General features: G+C 40.1%; 1 protein-coding gene across 2 annotated transcripts in view; it reads left to right on the top strand.

The window, feature by feature from the left end:
• tln1 (talin 1) overlaps positions 1-18397 on the top strand; it is a 169382-nt gene that overhangs the window by 68824 nt on the left and 82161 nt on the right. For both annotated transcript variants that reach the window (XM_049603972.1, XM_049603973.1), the window contains 10 exons: positions 856-957; positions 1910-1986; positions 2330-2510; positions 3138-3251; positions 3372-3480; positions 11351-11559; positions 11651-11749; positions 15946-16113; positions 16258-16552; positions 18185-18351. In XM_049603972.1, coding sequence (XP_049459929.1) covers positions 856-957; positions 1910-1986; positions 2330-2510; positions 3138-3251; positions 3372-3480; positions 11351-11559; positions 11651-11749; positions 15946-16113; positions 16258-16552; positions 18185-18351 — 1521 coding nt within the window. The remainder of the gene's footprint in view (positions 1-855; positions 958-1909; positions 1987-2329; positions 2511-3137; positions 3252-3371; positions 3481-11350; positions 11560-11650; positions 11750-15945; positions 16114-16257; positions 16553-18184; positions 18352-18397) is intronic.

Consider the following 18397-nt stretch of genomic DNA (forward strand, 5'->3'; position numbering starts at 1 on the left):
ATTTTTCTTTTTTTATTTGGCACAAATGTTCACTTGGACTCTAGAATGATCTGATTAGATTTTGGTGGCCAAAAGTCAAGGTCAATATGACCTTGCAGCCGTCTTATTCTCGTTATTGTGATATCTCAAGAACACCTTGGGGAATTTCTTCAAATTTGGCACAAATGTCCATTTGGACTCAATAATTAATTGTTTAGAATTTGGTGGTCTAAGGTCAAGGTTGCTGTGACCTTCTGTCTGTCCCATTCTTGTGAACACAATGTTTCAAGAAGGCCTTTAAGGGAATTTCCTCTAATATGGCACAAATGTCCATTTGGACCCAAGATTGATCTCATTAGATTTTGGTGGTCAAAGGTCAAGGCCACTGTGACTTTGCATCCATCTTATTCTCGTGAATGTGATGTGTCAGGAAAACCTTGGGAAATTCTTCAAATTTGGCACAAACATCCATTTGGACTCAAGAATGAATTGTTTAGGATTTGGTGGTCAAAGGCCAGGGTCACTGTGACCCTTAAAAAACATTTTGTTTTAGACCATAACTCAAGAATTTATAAGCACATTATGACATAATTTTACATAAATGTCTAATAGGATATAATGATACAATAACAGAAGGGGAAAATTTGGTCAGATACTGAATTGGTGACACTTCTGTGCTGCCAGAGGGGAAGATGGGTATCTGCAGAGGCAAACAACCATGAGACTGTAATTCCAGTATGCATTTTAAGCAAAAGAAAGATACACCCAAAGTCACGAGCCTGACTCAAACCAGGGATGTTGTTGGTTATGGTCAGCATCTTAACCCCTCAACCATTATGGTCGAGCACCCTGAGAATGTTCTTTTTCTGCTTTCAGGACTTTGGAGACTACCAGGATGGTTACTACTCTGTGCAGACCACTGAGGGAGAGCAGATAGCTCAGCTTATTGCTGGTTACATCGACATCATCCTCAAAAAGGTAACAGTCAGCATTATTATGGAACTATTGGGTGTCACATCACTTTTTGTGCAGATTAAAAAGCAGAGCTAGTGGCACCCCGTTGCCCTGGGGACAACAAAAATCATGTTTTTGAATGAACAGCGATCTTTCCCGGGATGCCATGAGAACAAAAGGACACAGTAAACTCAATATCGACACATCAGGGGAGGCACCCATTGTTTCCCTGATAACGCTACAATGTGAACAACAATTTGTTGTTGAAAGCAGGAGAGCTAGTTAACATTAGCCGTAAGCAGCCATTGGCAACTAACTGCTGACTGATTGAGTTACATTATGATACGTTTATTAATCTCTCTTCAGTAAAAATCAGTATTGGGCAAAGGTAAATTCTAACCCACTAATGATGTAATCAAATGTAATCTTGTAAAGTGTAGTTCTTAGTGAGAAACTTGAATAAATACAGCTGTTTGAAGGAAAAATACAATGTTTTCACAGCAATATAACATAGGTATTAGGTAGGGAATTACTGTATTATGATTATAACAACAATAACAACAACAACAACAAAACATTGTTGTCGGCTATTGGCCAAATTCTTATTTTAAACATCAGTATTGGCTCAGAATGTCGTCCTTACTCATGAGTGCATTGCTCACATCGTTGTAAAATTGTCTTGCTGCTGAAAACAGCTGTTGCAACTGAATGGGATCTTCTTCTACTCTAGACTGTTCTTCCTAACGTATCTAGATAAAAATGTGATAATATATCTATTCTGTTTACATTTGTTGACCACTGTCCTTAAACATATGCATTGTGTTATGGGAGTTAAAACCTGGACAGTGTCTCAAATGTGCCATACAGGTCTTTTTAGCCTGCCTGATTTCCAACCTTTCTTGAATCAGGATTTCTTTCAAATTCCATTTTGTATGGTTCAGTGATCTCCACTGATGTCTCTACTGTCTGTCGGCAGAAAAAGAGCAAAGACCACTTTGGCCTGGAGGGAGATGAAGAGTCAACCATGCTGGAAGACTCTGTATCACCCAAAAAGTAAGTGTGTGTGTGTTACTCATACAGTATACTATGATTTTTTTCAATTTTAAATACTGTAAATTTGCTACCAGTAAATGGTAAGTAGTTGTAGACATATTCATCAAACTCTCTAAACTGTGTCCCCCTACTGCATAATTGTTATAATACAGGGAGACGGGAACAGTTGGTATCTATGCTAATACATTGATCGGGCTGTCCTTTCATGATTAGCATGTGCTCACAGCAGTCAGCAGCAATGAGTGCTTGAGAAACTTCCTCCTCTTCCCAGTTTCCTGGAGAATTGCCTGTATTTAGCATTTGAGTAAGTTCTCTTATCCTTGTCTTTCTAACATCACTTCAGGTCCACAGTGCTGCAGCAGCAGTTCAACAAGGTGGGCAAAGTGGAGACAGGCTCAGTGGCCCTGCCAGCCATTATGCGCTCAGGAGCTGGGGGTCCAGAGAGCTTCCAGATGGGCTCCATGCCTCAGGCTAAGCAGCACATCACCAGTGGACAGATGCACAGAGGACACATGCCTCCACTGGTAAGACAAACTCAAACATTCCAAAGGTTTTGAGAGTTAGCCATACTGTGATTGGAAATGTCTGCATCTGTCCTTTACTGGTTAGAACTTTACAAGTTTACAAATATGTCATGAAACCTATAATGCATTTGAAAGGACAGGCAAGATCATTGAGAAGGATTTAACCACAAACAGAATAATAACTTTTTTATGCCTCCATGCTGGCAATAGCTGTGGCCAAGGGGATTTCTAAAAAAACTAAATCTAAATCTAATCTAAAATGTCCACTTGGACTCAACGAATGAAGCAGTCAGATTTTGGTGGGCAGGGTCAGTGTTACCTTGTGCCTGTTTTATTCTTGTGAACATGATATCTCAACGAGGCCTCGAAGGAATTTCCTCAAATTTGGCACAAAAGTCCACTTGGATGCAAGGATGAACTGATTACAATTTAGTGGTCAAAGGGCAAGATCACTGTAGCCTTGCGTCAATGCAACAATGAATCCCGCTACTTTAAAGTTTTGACATGAAACTATTTATATGTCAGGTGTTTTTAAGGATTTATGTCTACCCTTTCTGTGGCTCAGAGCTGATAGCCACAGACAGGGTAAAGAGACCGGCTAACATTGTTCGATTTGTGTGTTCACAGACCTCTGCACAGCAAGCCCTGACTGGAACCATTAACTGCAGTATGCAGGCTGTCCAGGCTGCCCAGGCATCTCTGGATGACTTTGACACCCTGCCCCCACTGGGAACAGATGCTGTGAGACTGAACTTTGCTTTACTCTGTGTACAAGTGGATTCATTTGAGTGCTAATATAATTATGTATGAGTATGAGATCTACATCTTTGTGACCTTTGTGATCTTTTTTTTTTTTTTAAGGCATCCCAAGCATGGCGCAAAAACAAGATGGATGAGTCCAAACATGAGATCCATTCCCAGGTGGATGCCATCACAGCAGGCACCGCCTCTATGGTCAACCTCACAGCAGGTAGAAACACTGGACTTCACCATACTCTCTAAAAACCCCCAAAATATGTTAATCATATCATCAGGGAACATATTTTTAGGTCTGACACGGCAGCACCAAATATGTAGTGATCAACATATTAGGCCTCACCAAGGGACATCAAATATGTAGGGATTTAAATTTGGGCTTCACACAGAGACACCAAATATGTTGGGTTCAATTGACTATCGGAAATAATTAATAATTATTAATAATAATTAATAATTATGTTAAATAATGTGACTTAATTAACATTAAATCACCTTGTGGGGCACCATTCCCGTAAAGGGAAAAATGATAGCCAGTAAAAGATATCAGTCTCATAAAATATGCTAAACTATTAATTTGGAGTTTTGATTAATAATTAAATTAATGACAAAAATTAACAGTAAAGCCTGAAGGATTTTGGAGTTCTTGACGCAACAGAAATTGACTATTCATTTACTGTTGTGCAACATTAAACAGACAGCAGGTATGATTCCGAAGAATTATATTTATTCACACACTAGCAAAGCAAACCAAAACACACAAATTCTAACTAACTATATACAAGCTTGGTGTGTGTGTGTGTGTGTGTGTGTGTGTGTGTGTGAGAGAGAGAGAGAGAGAGAGAGAGAGAGAGAGAGAGAGAAAGACAAAGGCAGGTGTGGTGATCAAAGAGCCATTTGGCCTACAAAACAAAATGGCTGACAGCAGAGAACTACGAGATAGCCGAATCAAAGTTGGCTTCAGGTCGGGGGAGGTGTTTGTCTGATCGTGTGGTCAGGACAAAGACAAAGGAAAAGAAGCGGGAACTTTGAGATTCCTGTTTGGGTGTAGCTCTGTTGAGAGCCTATTTGTTAATAAGTCTATGTAGCATAGATATAAGCATCTGGGCTGGTCCAGGCCCAGCCGGAAAGAGGTGTGGGCTGCTCCGCAGTTCCCGAGTAAGAGAGAGGGCAAGACTGTTTGAAAGGAGCGGAACTTAGGAACTTAGAGTTTGGTAACATCGCAGAGGGACATGTCACTGTAACAGTACTGTCCAATCAAGCTTGACGACTGGTGTCTCGCTGAGGTGATGAGACATTCTGGAGATGGTTGTCAGATAGCTCTCTTTGTTTGAAGACAAAGAGCATGCAGAGAGGAAAACCCTGTCCAGTTTAGATTTTAACAAATGACAAATTATATGTGGTCCTGTGAATCCCAACAATCATCTTAAAGAGCATGTTATCACCTTGCTGCAGTGATGTAGAAAAGGGTGTGTGATAGGGATGTCCCGATCTGAATATCGGCCGCCGATATTAGCAAAAAACGGGCATCAGCATCGGATCGGACTGCATGGAGAAATGCCGATCCAAGAACTCCAGTTTTTCACGGACTCTGCTCCAGGTTTTCCGGCCAGCCCTGCGCTCCACGATTCAAGCAGTCCATTCCAGTGATCCGCTCCAGCTCTTACTATCAATCCAACAGGCCAGCATGCAGACGGCAGACACAGGAGGGTAGGAAGAGTAGCGGTCAACCTAGTTAACTGACTATTTGTTTTCTGCTCTGTGTTTTTTGAGAGTGATATTTTTTATTTGCTTTACACTCTTACTGTTTAAGTAAAGAGCACTGATGGCATTGTTTTGGGCACAATTAGTGAAATTGGAGCCATGGATGGACTACAAAAACACTACTAAAATAACTGAAAAGGAAAGGCTGCATTGTTTGTTAAATGCCAACAATGTCTTGTGGTGTTAATCTTTTTTTTATTTATTAGGGGGCCAAAGCACGTGTGTGGAGTCTTGCTGCTATTTTAATTTCATTGTTAGACATTTTAAAGATTTCTTGTGTTGATTTATTTTCTATTTATTAAGGGGCCAAAGTAGCCAAAGCAAACCAGCTATATTTTTTATTTAATGTTAATGTTCAAATTTAAAGTTCGTTTATTTAACCCTGTTAACAATAAACAGGTCAGTTTCTCATACCAACTGTTGTGGATCATTCTAATTAACCCGATTAAGTAGTTGTTCTTGTTAGAGTAATATTGCTTGATCAAACCTTTTCTAACATGACTGACAACAAAATAAGTGAATATGTATAATCGGATCGGATAATTGGATCGGATTGGTATCGGTATCGGCCAAAACTCAACGCTGTAATATCGGTATCGGATCGGAAGTGAAAAAGCTGGATCGGGACATCCCTAGTGTGTGAGTACACTGTGTCATCGTGATGGGTACGACAGACTGGAAAATTGTAACCAGAGAGGGCGGTGAAACACTGCATTTCATTTACTAACTTGAAACCTATACATCTACTGTAGTGACACGCGGTACATACATGAAATACTACAAAACTGTCATTTTAGTATTGCTTAAAGGTCCAGTGTATAGGCTTTATTGGCATACAGCAGTGAGGTTGTAGAGCGGAAACTTCTTGCATGTGCCAAGCGTGTAGGACAACTACACTGGCCCCGCGAAAATGCAAGTGGCCCTATCTAGAGCCATTGTTGGGTTTGTCTGTTTTGTGCTACTGCAGAAACAACATGGTGGACTCTGTGGAAAAAGGGCCTGCTCTTTATGTAAAAGTCAACAGCTCATTGTGGGTATAGGATATAATGATGACGTAATGACGTTATATCCAAAAGGCTGCTTAGATTCAATGACGAACTGATCAGATTTTTGTGGTGAAAGGTCAAGATCCCTGTGACCTTGCATAGATCTCATTTGCATGATTGCGATATCTCAAGAACACCTGGAGGGAATGTCTTTAAATTTGGCACACACGTCCACTTGGAATGAATGAATAAACTTATTAGAATTTGGTAGTTGAAGGTTAAAAGTCAAGGTCAGTGTGACCACACAAATCACGCTTTTGGCCATAATTCAGTAATTACACTAATTATGATAAAACTTTACACAAATGTCCGATGGGATAAGATAATGAAGTGATGACATTTAATATTCAAAAGGTCAAAGGTCACCTTCACTGTGACATCACAATGTTATGCAAAAACATTTCATTATTCAACAGTATATCTCAGGAACAGAAGGGGAGACATTTGGTCATTGGGAGTGTCACCTGAATTGGTGGTAATTAGGCACTGCCACTCAGATGTGATAGGTTCAGACTGAACCCATGTTGGACTCAGTCTGAAACTATCACCAGTGGCGGCTCCTGCCAAATTTCTCAGGGGGGGCAATTGTTGTGATGATCGCTAAGGTGACCCGTTCGATAAGTAAATTTGAATTAATTTGGCTCTGCAATGACTGAACAATCCACTGTGGTCATCAACAGACTACTTTTCAACAGTTTGCCCACACAAATACCTTTGAATGTGAACAGAGACCTGTTTTACCATTAATCAAATAAAACTGAGTAAGGTATTCACTGAGTCATTGTCAGTCTTAATCAGAAAACATTTCATTATAGCTAAGTGGAAATTCATTTTGTGTTCTGATTAAATGCAAGCATACCCTACAACTAAATACAATGCACATCACATAGTATCACTGCTCTTTGACCTGATCTGAATGTTTTTTTGTTGTTTTTCAGTTTCAGTTATATATTTGGGGGGCATTTTGGGCATTGGGGCATGTGTCCCCCTCAATGTATATGGTGACTACAGCTCTGTCAACATGCATAATTAGGCTACTGTTGTCTGGGTGCACAAAGGTGAAGTGTGCTAGTCTTGTCATACAAAGTTTGATGGAGTGTCAACTGGACAATATGGAGATATTTGCATCTTGAAAGCCAGACTACAAATGTGGATAGACAGGGAGAAACACACGCAAGCCTAAGAAGTGGTAAGATACGATATTCCTCACTGTATGAAGTGACAAATAACAAGATCTGTATAATGGGTTGTAAAGAAATTCGTCAGGTTTTTATTTTGTAGACACTTGATCTGTAGCCTATTTATAGCATGATGGGATGACAGCACAATGATGTGTGTGATCACTGGAAAGCTCCGGTCCTGCGCTCTGGTTACGCTGTTTCACGTGATGTGTGGCTTCTCGCTAATGGTCGCGGAGAAAATCCAGAGAAGAACTGGTGTGAATTTGGGCGCACTATGTGTCGTTACTTTATAACCTATATGGTTAAAAAGCCTCTTGGATCAGCTGGAAACTTTAGCCATGTTGATCTTGGATGTGACCGCTGCGCAGTGGCGCTGCCTCATGTGATGTCGGGATATTCGGAAAAATGAGTTTCCGACTGTAAAGCAATATTTCAGTGGAAACGGTTGATGATGTGTTTTTTAAACATGTTGAGTGATAAAATACAACACATCTTCTTTGTAATGTCCATGATGTCTCCACATCACCACCTAAACGCTCATGAACACACAATGAAGTAAGAATGACTTCCCGTCATGGGAAATTGGACCATCCGAGGAGCACATGAATGATACTTGGTGGTTTACTCCCGGAACCCATAGAGATTGCATTGGAGTGCCTGCATTTAGAAAAAAAAGCATTTTACATCGAAGTCTATGAGAGTGAGTCGGGGCGATTTCCAGCCAGGCTGATATCGCCCCAAAGGGCCGGAACGCGACTTCACACTGCCTCTGAATATCCAATCAGAGGCACTCCAATGCAATGCAATCATACATTTATTATCATCATCTTTCTTTTCTTTTGTGGCTCAAGGAGGGGCGGCACCCTATCGCCCTGTATTGGCCAGCCGCCCCTGCCTATCACATCTGAGTGGTCAGACAAGGTGATAACGACTATAAGGCAAGCTAAAGCCAACTTCTTCATCAATACTGTTGAAGAGGCAAGAGGGAATGGGAAAGAAATCTGGCAAAACATCAACAAGCTGATTGGCAGAAAACAGAATCACAACAATAAAGAATTAGAGCTGAAGATTCATTCTGAATTAGTCACAGATCCGAAAACCATAGCTACGGAATTAAACACCTTTTTCTAGACTTTGTGATTCACCCAACTACCCTCCTTACTCCATAAATTATGCACAGCCGGTTTTCCTTTTAGAATAAATAACTGAAACAGAAGTAGCGAATGCCATCTGTGCATTAAAAAATTCTAAGGCTATAGATATCTGTGGCCTCGTTCAACCAATCACATATTTGACTAATCTGTCCTTAAGACAATCCACTGTGCCATCAGCTTGGAAGACAGCCCTTGTCGCACCCATTTTTAAATTGGGAAAGATCAGAATTATCAGCCAATCAGCATCTTACTTGTCGTTTCTAAAATAGCAGAAAAATGGGTAGCTAAAATACTGATTCAACATCTCAACAAAGGCAATAATTCATTGCACCCAATGCAGTTTGGATTTAGAGCCCATCACTCATCAGAAACAGCCAACTGCTTGTTTTTAGAAAAAGTTAAATGCTACTTAGATAAAAGCTCTTATGTTGGTGCTGTATTCTTGGACCTAAAGAGGGCATTCGATACCGTCAACCACCAAGTTCTTTTATCTAAATTAACACATTTTAATTTCTCGGAGCAAACTCTCCACTGGTTGAAATCATTTTTGTCCAGTAGAAAGCAATGTGTTCGTGTTAGTGATTCTAAGTCCCCTCTTCATGAATGTCTGGTAGGGGTCCCCCAAGGCTCCATACTTGGTCCAATTCTGTTCTCACTGTACATTAATGATTTACCAAACGCATGTAAAAATGTTGACGTTAAGCTGATGATGCTGTAATCTATACACACATCAAGAACTACCAGGAGATTGCATCTACGCTTACATCTGCAATGGCTCACATTGATGACTGGCTTACTAAATCAGGTTTCTATGTAAATGCCAAAAAAACAGCCTGTATGGTGTTACCAAACAGAACATGAAGGTGTCACATTCTAGTGTGTTCCTTAGAGGACAGGAGCAGGGGCGGCTGGCCAATAGAGGGCGATAGGGTGTTGCCCCTCCTTGAGCCACAAAAGAAAAGAAAGATGATGATAATAAATGTATGATTATCATCATCATTATTGTCATATATACACACAGTATATTGATTATTCTGATCATTTACGCTTGAAACAGCTTGTCCTGCCTCTGAATATCCAATCAGAGGCAGTATGAAGTCGCGTTCCGACCCTTTGGGGCGATATCAGCCTGGCTGGAAATCGCCCCGACTCACTCTCATAGACATTCATGTAAAAGGCTTTTTTTTCCTAAATGCAGGCACTCCAATGCAATCTCTGTGGGTTCCGGGAGGGCTTGCCCCAACGTGTTTTCATCATACGTAAACCACCAAGTATCATCCATGTGCTCCTCGGATGGTCCGATTTCCTAGCCTGGTTCCAGACCACAGACCCCGCCCACTCAACTGAGTAGGCTTACATCTCTGGTCTGGCATACTTCAATGAATTTACGATGTATCTCGTCCAAACAATGGAAGGACCAATGAACGCTGGGGGTGGGGGCGGGTCTAGCGATTAGCCAGTCAGCACCACGCTGATGTCAAGCTGTGCGCCGGTGGGTAACTGGTGAAGATAGCAACAATGGCGACCATTACAGATCCTACAGACCACATTAACGATGCTATCGAGGTATTTCACCACTACTCGTGTTAATGGAGGACCAAATTAAGGAAGCTGCTAAACTGGATTTAACAGCAGCTGGGCGTGCACGACAACGGAGACATTTTAAACGGGCAATGCTCGCTTGTTTTCGGCACCCCCGAGGCATGGATACTAATAAAGTCAGATTCTGGGTGAGTCGTTGATCTCTACTGATTGGTTAGGGAAAAATCAAATTCCCTTCCCCTTGTAAATCACCTTCAATGGAGGTGATGTCAGACTGAAGGTTCTGGGAGCTTCAGTCTGACACTCGGGCTACCGATTTCCCGTGTCGGGAAGTCGTTCTTACTTCATGTGTGTTCATGAGCGTTTGAATTCAAATTTACCCATTGAACGGGTCACCTCACCTTAGAGTGACATATGACTCTACTTTAATCTTTAAAAATCATGTAAAAAGGATGACAAATAAGGTCAAATTCAACTTAAAGAATTTTAAACAAGTTAGGTCATTTCTTAACACAAACGCTGCCAAGTTGTTTCTACACACTATGATTTTCTCACATATTGAGTATTGTTTTACAAACTGGTCGTTGGCTAGCACGACCATGCTTAAAAGTATTGAATCTCTTTTTAAGAAAGCTATAAAAATCTTTGATAAAAAAGCACTGTCATTTCACCACTGCAACATCTTAGAGAAAAACAACCTTTTGAGCTTTGAGAATTTTAAAAATTTTAAGTATGCTTGTTTTGTATATAAAGTGTTAATCTTGCCCCTCCTCCGCTGAAAGACTTTTTCCAAAGACTTGAAAGCGGAGGAAGCACACGGGTATCTGTGAAGGGGGATTGTGTGATACCATTGAGACGTACTACTTTTGGACAAAATACACTGTCAGTGAAAGGAATTAAATTCTGGAATAGCTTACCTCTCACAATAAAAGAACGTCCCACATACAGCAACTTTAAAACTTACTTGAAACAGTGGCTCTTAGAAAACCAGAGCTGTACACGCTTTGCCACATATTTAATTTTTAACCACATATTTACTGTACATTGAACTAAGATAAATATGGGCGAATGATGTCCTTGTCATCATCTTGTGTCTTTTTTTCCCCCTTATTATTATTTTTCTCTGTTGTCTTTGTCACCATTATGTGTGTTTTTTATATTCTTCTCCTTTGTCTTGTTAGATTTTTATCATGCTTGTGACTGAGTATTAAGGTGCTGTATGAGTGTAATATTTACAAGGTGTATTTCCCACACTGATGTTCATATATATGCGTTGTCCATATCAAATAAAACAATTAAAAAAAGGAAAGAAAAAGATGTTGTTTTTTTTGTTATGAGTGACCAACTAGTTTTCCCTCTGGAAATAAACAGTTATCTACCTGTCTACCTGTCCTCAGGTGACCCAGCAGAGACGGACTACACAGCAGTGGGCTGTGCTGTCACAACAATCTCCTCCAATCTGACAGAAATGTCAAAGGGTGTAAAACTTCTGGCAGCACTCATGGAGGATGAAGGAGGAAATGGGCAGCAGCTGCTGGGTGCTGCCAAGAACCTAGCTGGTGCCGTCTCTGACATGCTGAAGACTGCTCAGCCTGCAAATACTGAGGTACACAGCCACACTACAAGGGACATGGAGATATGTCATGTTAATTTCTTTTTTATTTTTCACGTTTGTATGTCATGTCTTTTGGTTCTAGCCTCGTCAAAACCTACTGCAGGCTGCAGGAAATGTTGGCCAGGCCAGCGGAGAACTGCTGTCTCACATAGGAGAGACAGACACTGATCCACAGTTCCAGGTATGTCCATCTTAACTTTGATTATTGACCTTTTTGGTGGTAGTGTATTTGTACTGTGTAGCACTACAGAGAAAAACTTTAATGGGAAATACTGTAGTCTATGTGTAAATTAGATGAAGTACATTATATTGGCTACGATTGCCAATTGTTGCCATGTATTGTTACTTGGGGATGTTCAAAAAGCATTATATAAACAAGACAACTAAGACAAATTACAGCCTAACCTACCTAGAATATTCTTCTTGTAGGGGGAAATGGATAACTACTACAGATCTGTGAGAATAGTACTTTATCTCAAGAAGAGTCATTTGAAATGTATGAACGAAAAAATGAATAAACAAATACATAAACCTTATTTAAATGTTAACTTTGCTATTCAATATTGATGCCTGCTTAAAAAAATGTTAAAGCCTGTAACGCCATTATTTTCATCTAACTATAAAGCAAGTAATCTGTGTGTGTGTGTGCGTGTATGTGCGTGTGCGCACGCATGTGTGTTTATTGCATATCTTGAGAACCATTCATCTGATCTACTTCACTCTTAGTGGGTATATTGCTGGGAACCCAAAGATGTGTGGTGTCCAATTTGGTGTGTTTTGGACATGCAGCAGATTCAGGTTTAACAAATTTAGAATAAACAAGTGAACAGCGCCTGGTGGCTCTTCGCAGTGGTGGGGGTGGGGCTTCAGGGCTCTGCAGAGTCGAAAATGTGGTCTGCAGCTAGCCTGACACAGCTTACCGACTACATATCACTTTTGCTGCTTGATGCTGGATAAGCTAATTTAACAACCAAACTCTTCTTTGCTTCCCTGGAGTCAACAAGCACAAGCTGATACAGGAACAATAGCACTGTTCATTGTACAACAAAGTGTTTTAAGTTCATCGCAGGAACTTATAACACTAATAACTTTACTGCCAGCAAAGTACCACCACTGTTTAAATCCATGCTCTACTTTAACTTTATAACAGAAGTGGTTATGTCAAAGCAGGCAACTGATATGCCTATTTGGAAATTAATAGCCCTGCTAAATGTAGTTCACTGGTGATTGAGACTTGCCACGACTTACATGTGTTTTTCAGGGGCGGATTAAGTGATTTAAGGGCCCCAGGCAATTGCTGTCTTTACTTTACTTTTCACCCTTTCTCTAATTGAGAATGTAGGTATTGGCAGTGGTAGAAGACGTACTCAAAACTTTTTTTTTTTTCTTAAGTAAAACATATTAACTATTAATAGTAAAGCTATTGTTGCTGCAAAGTGCAAGGGCCTCTAAAAGTTTTTTTGGGTACAGTAGTAGCATAAGTCAATATTTTTCATATCCAAACATAATAATAAGTCTATAGCTGTTTGGGGCTCTTTTCGTTTGGGCCCCTTGCATTTGCCTACCTTGCTTAAAGGAAAAGTCTGCCTCTGGTGTTTTTTCCCGTGAACCAGAGTGTATTTCACCAGTGTTTCTGATAGTGAGTAGCTGCAACTTGAGTGGGTGACACAACTATGTTGTGACAGGTTACAGGTGTCTTGCTCAGGAACCAAAGAAGTGCAGTTGTTTGGATGAGCGGTTCCTGAGAAAGCTGCAAGCAGCAATACCACAGGCCAAGAAATCAGCCCATTCCAAACAAGCACGATTTGAATGTACACTAGTTAAAATGGATGGCTTTTGATGTGTCACATTTGGCACAAGGGTCAAGTAAAATGAACCTCAAGGTGTCCAACCTAAAAAGAATAAGAACGTAAAGGTAAGAAAATAGATATGGACTAGTGTCATTGGTTGAACTATAAAACTGTATCATGTGCTTCCTTTGTTTCATGTCTATATTTGACAGTTTCTAGGTAAAGGATCTTTCAGGGGTGCCAGATGGAGAGTCCCCTTTTATTGTCAAATGATGGTAACAAATGTGTCCTTGAGACAAATGCTTCATTCTAAAATGCCAATCAAAACAATCTCTTAGTCAACAAGGATGTAGTAATTAATCCAGTCCAACAAAACCATAACTTGTGCTCTCAATCGGGATTCAATTCAAATCCAAATTGCTATCAGGTGACTCCAGAGAGGTTATAAAGTACTGTAGGTGGCCCGTAGGAACAGGGGCCATAGCATATGTTCAATACTCCTTCACTCTATAATCATTTATATAGAATAACCAATAGCAGGTCATGTCAAGACAAGTTTATATGCATAACCCAGTATCACATACGTCTTAAAAGGCCCACAGCAGTAATAGTGGGAGTTGCTGTAACCCTGATTCAAATGGGCCATATCATTAATAACTCATTATTATTCAATAAAATCTCTACATGTTGAATATGTCAAATATATGATTCTCAGTTAAGATTCTTCCAAGTTGTACTTTGAAAAAGTTTATTGTTGCTCTTCATGCTTGCCATGAGGCGACCATCCCTGACATGACTAAATTATATGAGGTGTGGGTTAGAATCCTGAAAATCAATCAAGTGGATATTTTTTCATAGTTACAGTATTAAGTTGGAAATTCCTGTCTGTTACTATCTCTTCACTGCTGCTTATTGAGGGAATGATCTACATGGAAACATAAAGAGGACATATCACACTGAAAAAACTGAAACTTTAGAGGATGTATAACTCAGGCTGTTGAAGCTTCATTCATTGTAGCATGTGAATAGCATGACAATGCTAGTAGTGTATTAAAATTGATCTTCCTGATATTGTTTAGACAGAGTAAAGCTGCCAAATCCTAAGTTCTCTTACCGGCTCATGTTTTAAAAGGTCTAGTCTGTAGGACTCAGTGGCATCTAATGGTGAGATTGCAGAACTGAAACTTATTCCACTTCTGCCATTAGATGCCCCTAAATCCTACACACTGGACTTTCAAAAGTCAACGTAGTTGAGTTACGTTTCAAAAGTCAACAGCTGGAGCAACATTTTCAGATTTTTGGGAGTTCCTCAACAGAATAGAAGAGTATAACTTTTAAGCGGAGTGGCTCATTGGCACACAGTGAAAGAACCTCCCTTTTGTGACAATTAGATGACACAAGACTAAGGTAGAACCTTTCAACTTTGACTGGAGGCAGCATTGAAGAGATAAACCAATCAACCATCTATCGAATATTAATAGTTTTAATAGTAATATCACTCTCTTGCCATAGTAAATAGTTAATTATTCTTATTTCATAAATATTCTATGTGATTCCAAACTCTCAAATTCTCAAACACTGTCATTAATAACCAGAAGTGTGGACTCAAGTCAGACTCAAGTCACAAATTTAGATTCAACTTGACAAGATCAAAAAAGACTTGCAACTTTGACTTGAACACCAATGACTTTGTGACTTTACTTTGACTTTAGCATTTTTACTAGAAAATACTTGATCCCCTTCCTCCTAGCTCCAAGATGTTATCTAGAAAGTTTGCCCCATATCAGTTCATTTCATCAGTTAGCTATCATGAAAGCTGTTAATTCCCAGCAAGTCGACACTTAATTCCCCCCGATGATCCAGTTTGTTTGAACCAGTGTGACAGCATCCAATCAAGTTGCAGGAGAGAAACATGGAGAACTAATGTTTTATTGCTGAGCACCAGTTGGAAAAAGTTATGTCAAAGCTAATTTAGTTTGCATCCAAAAACTATGTGGTGGTCAGCAAAAAATGAATTGCAGTCTGCAAACATGCTAGTAAAAAATTATAGACAAAGATGCAACAACTTCCAACTTCGCTTGACATTTGAAGTTTCACAAAGAAGAGTAAAATGAGGCTAATACTAACATAATTAGGAAGCTAATGCTTAACTAATATTAGCTTAACAACCAGGTACCATTATAACACACTTGTTTTAACAAATTAATTCAGATTTAAAAAAGCATTTACGATTTTGGAAATTCAGTGTATTATTATTATTATTATTATTATTATTATTATTATGATGGTGTTAAAATGGCATTACTTTGGTGAAGAGCCCAGCATGACCTGTTTAGGACTCGAAAGTCAAAGTTTAAGACCTTGAAATGGACTTGAGATTGACTTGGGAGTTGGGACTTGTTATGAGTTGTCAGTCATAACTTGGGGCTTGACTCAGGACTTTAGTGCAAAGACTTGAGACGTTCTTGTGACTTGTAAAACAATGACTTAGTCCCACCTCTGTTAACAACTGTCCCCCCTTTGCCTATGAGTAAATAGTGGTCAGTGCTAAGTCATGCTAACTGCTGTGTGTGTTTGTTGTTGGCAGGACATGCTGATGCAGTTGGCTAAAGCAGTGGCTAACGCTGCAGCAGCTCTGGTACTTAAAGCTAAGAACGTGGCTCAGAAGACAGAGGATTCAGCCCAGCAGAACAGGGTCATTGCTGCAGCCACTCAGTGTGCTCTTTCCACATCTCAGCTGGTGGCCTGCACCAGGGTGAGTGCTCTACATGAGATATACTGTATCTACTTAGAGCATGACAGCAGCTGTAGTGCTCACCATTTGAAAGCTGAGAACAGTTTAGTTGTATGTGAATGCAGCTTAAGCTCTTGTTCTGACACTATCTTACCACTTATCCAGGTGGTGGCTCCAACCATTAGCTCCCCGGTATGCCAGGAGCAGCTGATTGAGGCAGGCAAGTTGGTAGCCAAGTCAGTAGAAGGCTGTGTTGAGGCATCGCAGGGGGCCTCCAACGACGAGGGCCTCTTGAAACAGGTGGGCGTGGCTGCCACAGGTGTCACTCAGGCCCTCAATGAGCTGCTTCAGCACATTAAACAGTATGCCAGCGGAGGCCATCCTATTGGACGTCATGGAGAAGCCACCGATCGGATTCTGGATGTCACTGAGAATATCTTCAGCTCGATGGGAGATGCTGGTAAAATCATGGTCACAAGGCTGACACACATCACGCTGTTTTTGCTTATAGCTGTCATTGATCTTTCCACCTCTCCACAGTTTATTTTGGATTAACATGCTTTGATAGCTATTGTCCAGATGGCCTTAAAATTTGATGTGGCTTGATGTTCCTCAAAGCCAAAATCAAGTTAAAGGTATATTATGTAAGAATTGTCTTGCTGTTTGTAAAAAGTGTTGCCAGTGAAAGCAAAAGCCAACCCCAGATTTACTCTTGTTAATTATATTTGCATTTTTTTTGACTCTGTAGACAATTTGGTATCTGGTCGCTACTTTTTTAGAAAGGCTTGACCTGTGCACTGAGTCCAGGAATGTTCCACACACAGCAAAATAAGACAAAGATACACTACCACACACTGAGAGTGGGTCATAATGGATGATTGAATTGATTGATTGATGAAATTGATTGAATTGTATTTCTTTTATATAAGTCAATATTGTTTTTTAGAAAAATTCTGCATAGTATACCTTTAAATTTTTTGGACCCTCCATGAGCTTTCCTCTAACACCCATCTGAGGTCAAATCATCATTTTTATATTGAAGATATCTGATGGCCTGTATTCTATGAAATGCGGATATTCATGGTCTCCAGAAAATTAATCATGGATGTATTCTGAAAACTGGATAGCACATTCTACTGCTGTGTTCACACTAAGAACCCATTTCAATTTCAATTTTATTTATAAAACTCAATATCACAAATCACAGTTTGCCTCAGAGGGCTTTACAGCATATGATATCCCTCTGTCCCCGGACCCTCATAGTGGATAAGGAAAAACCCCCCCCCAAAAAACCCTTTAACAGGGAAAAAAATGGTAGAAACCTCAGGACTAGTAACTGAGGAGGGATCTTTGTTTATTGCTCCAATGATGCAGTGCAAAGTCAACCAATCATGTATTTATTTCTAGCTGTGGTGTTATTTTGCCAAGTTAGCTGAAGCTGTGCTAGCTTTCTGTGTATTGCAGTGCAACAGGAATACAATGGGGTGGTGAAATGTGATGTTAACATGTGGCTCAGACGGTGATTGATAGAACAGATATTTGACCAAATACAAACTTTCGAATATGTTCAGTCGAGGTGCTTTGCTATGAGGAGCAGAGACACACAAGCCCAGGATGACATTAAAACATCAGTGTTCTCGAGCAACACTCCAAGGTCAACTCTGCAATAATATAGCTGGCCACACTGTTGCTTTGTGGCTTAAAGTGTGAACATTGTAAGAAAAGATGTTGACTTAACAGGATATTGCAGAATGTAGTGGCTCAGTGTTTGTTGAGTCAGTGAAATGTTCTCATTATTGAAAAAAAAACAGCAGCATTTTGAACTCCTCTAAAGGCAATGCTATGTAACAAACTGTTGTATGTTTGTTGCATCTACCTAACACGTGTATCGTGAGCTGTATCAAACATTGTAACATTGCTTTTAGACCCTCACCAAATTGAAAACTGCATCATATTCTCAGGGGAAAATAGCAATATGCTATACATGTATATATTACAGCTTGAAGATATCTAACAATGATAGCAGTCCCAAAGGTGGCATTTTCCTTCAGTCACACAAGTTTTCTTGTCTCCCTCATGTTGAATACTCCAGGTGAGATGGTTCGTCAGGCCCGTATCCTTGCCCAGGCCACGTCTGATCTGGTTAACGCCATCAAGATGGATGCAGAGGGAGAGTCAGACCTGGAGAACTCACGCAAGCTGCTGTCAGCCGCAAAGCTGCTGGCTGATGCCACTGCTAAGATGGTGGAGGCAGCTAAGGTCTGCCTTTGTCTTTCTCTTTCATTATGTGTTAATACAAAGAACA

The sequence above is a fragment of the Epinephelus fuscoguttatus genome, linkage group LG18 (assembly GCF_011397635.1).
Source record: "Epinephelus fuscoguttatus linkage group LG18, E.fuscoguttatus.final_Chr_v1".
Classification (NCBI taxonomy): domain Eukaryota; kingdom Metazoa; phylum Chordata; class Actinopteri; order Perciformes; family Serranidae; genus Epinephelus; species Epinephelus fuscoguttatus.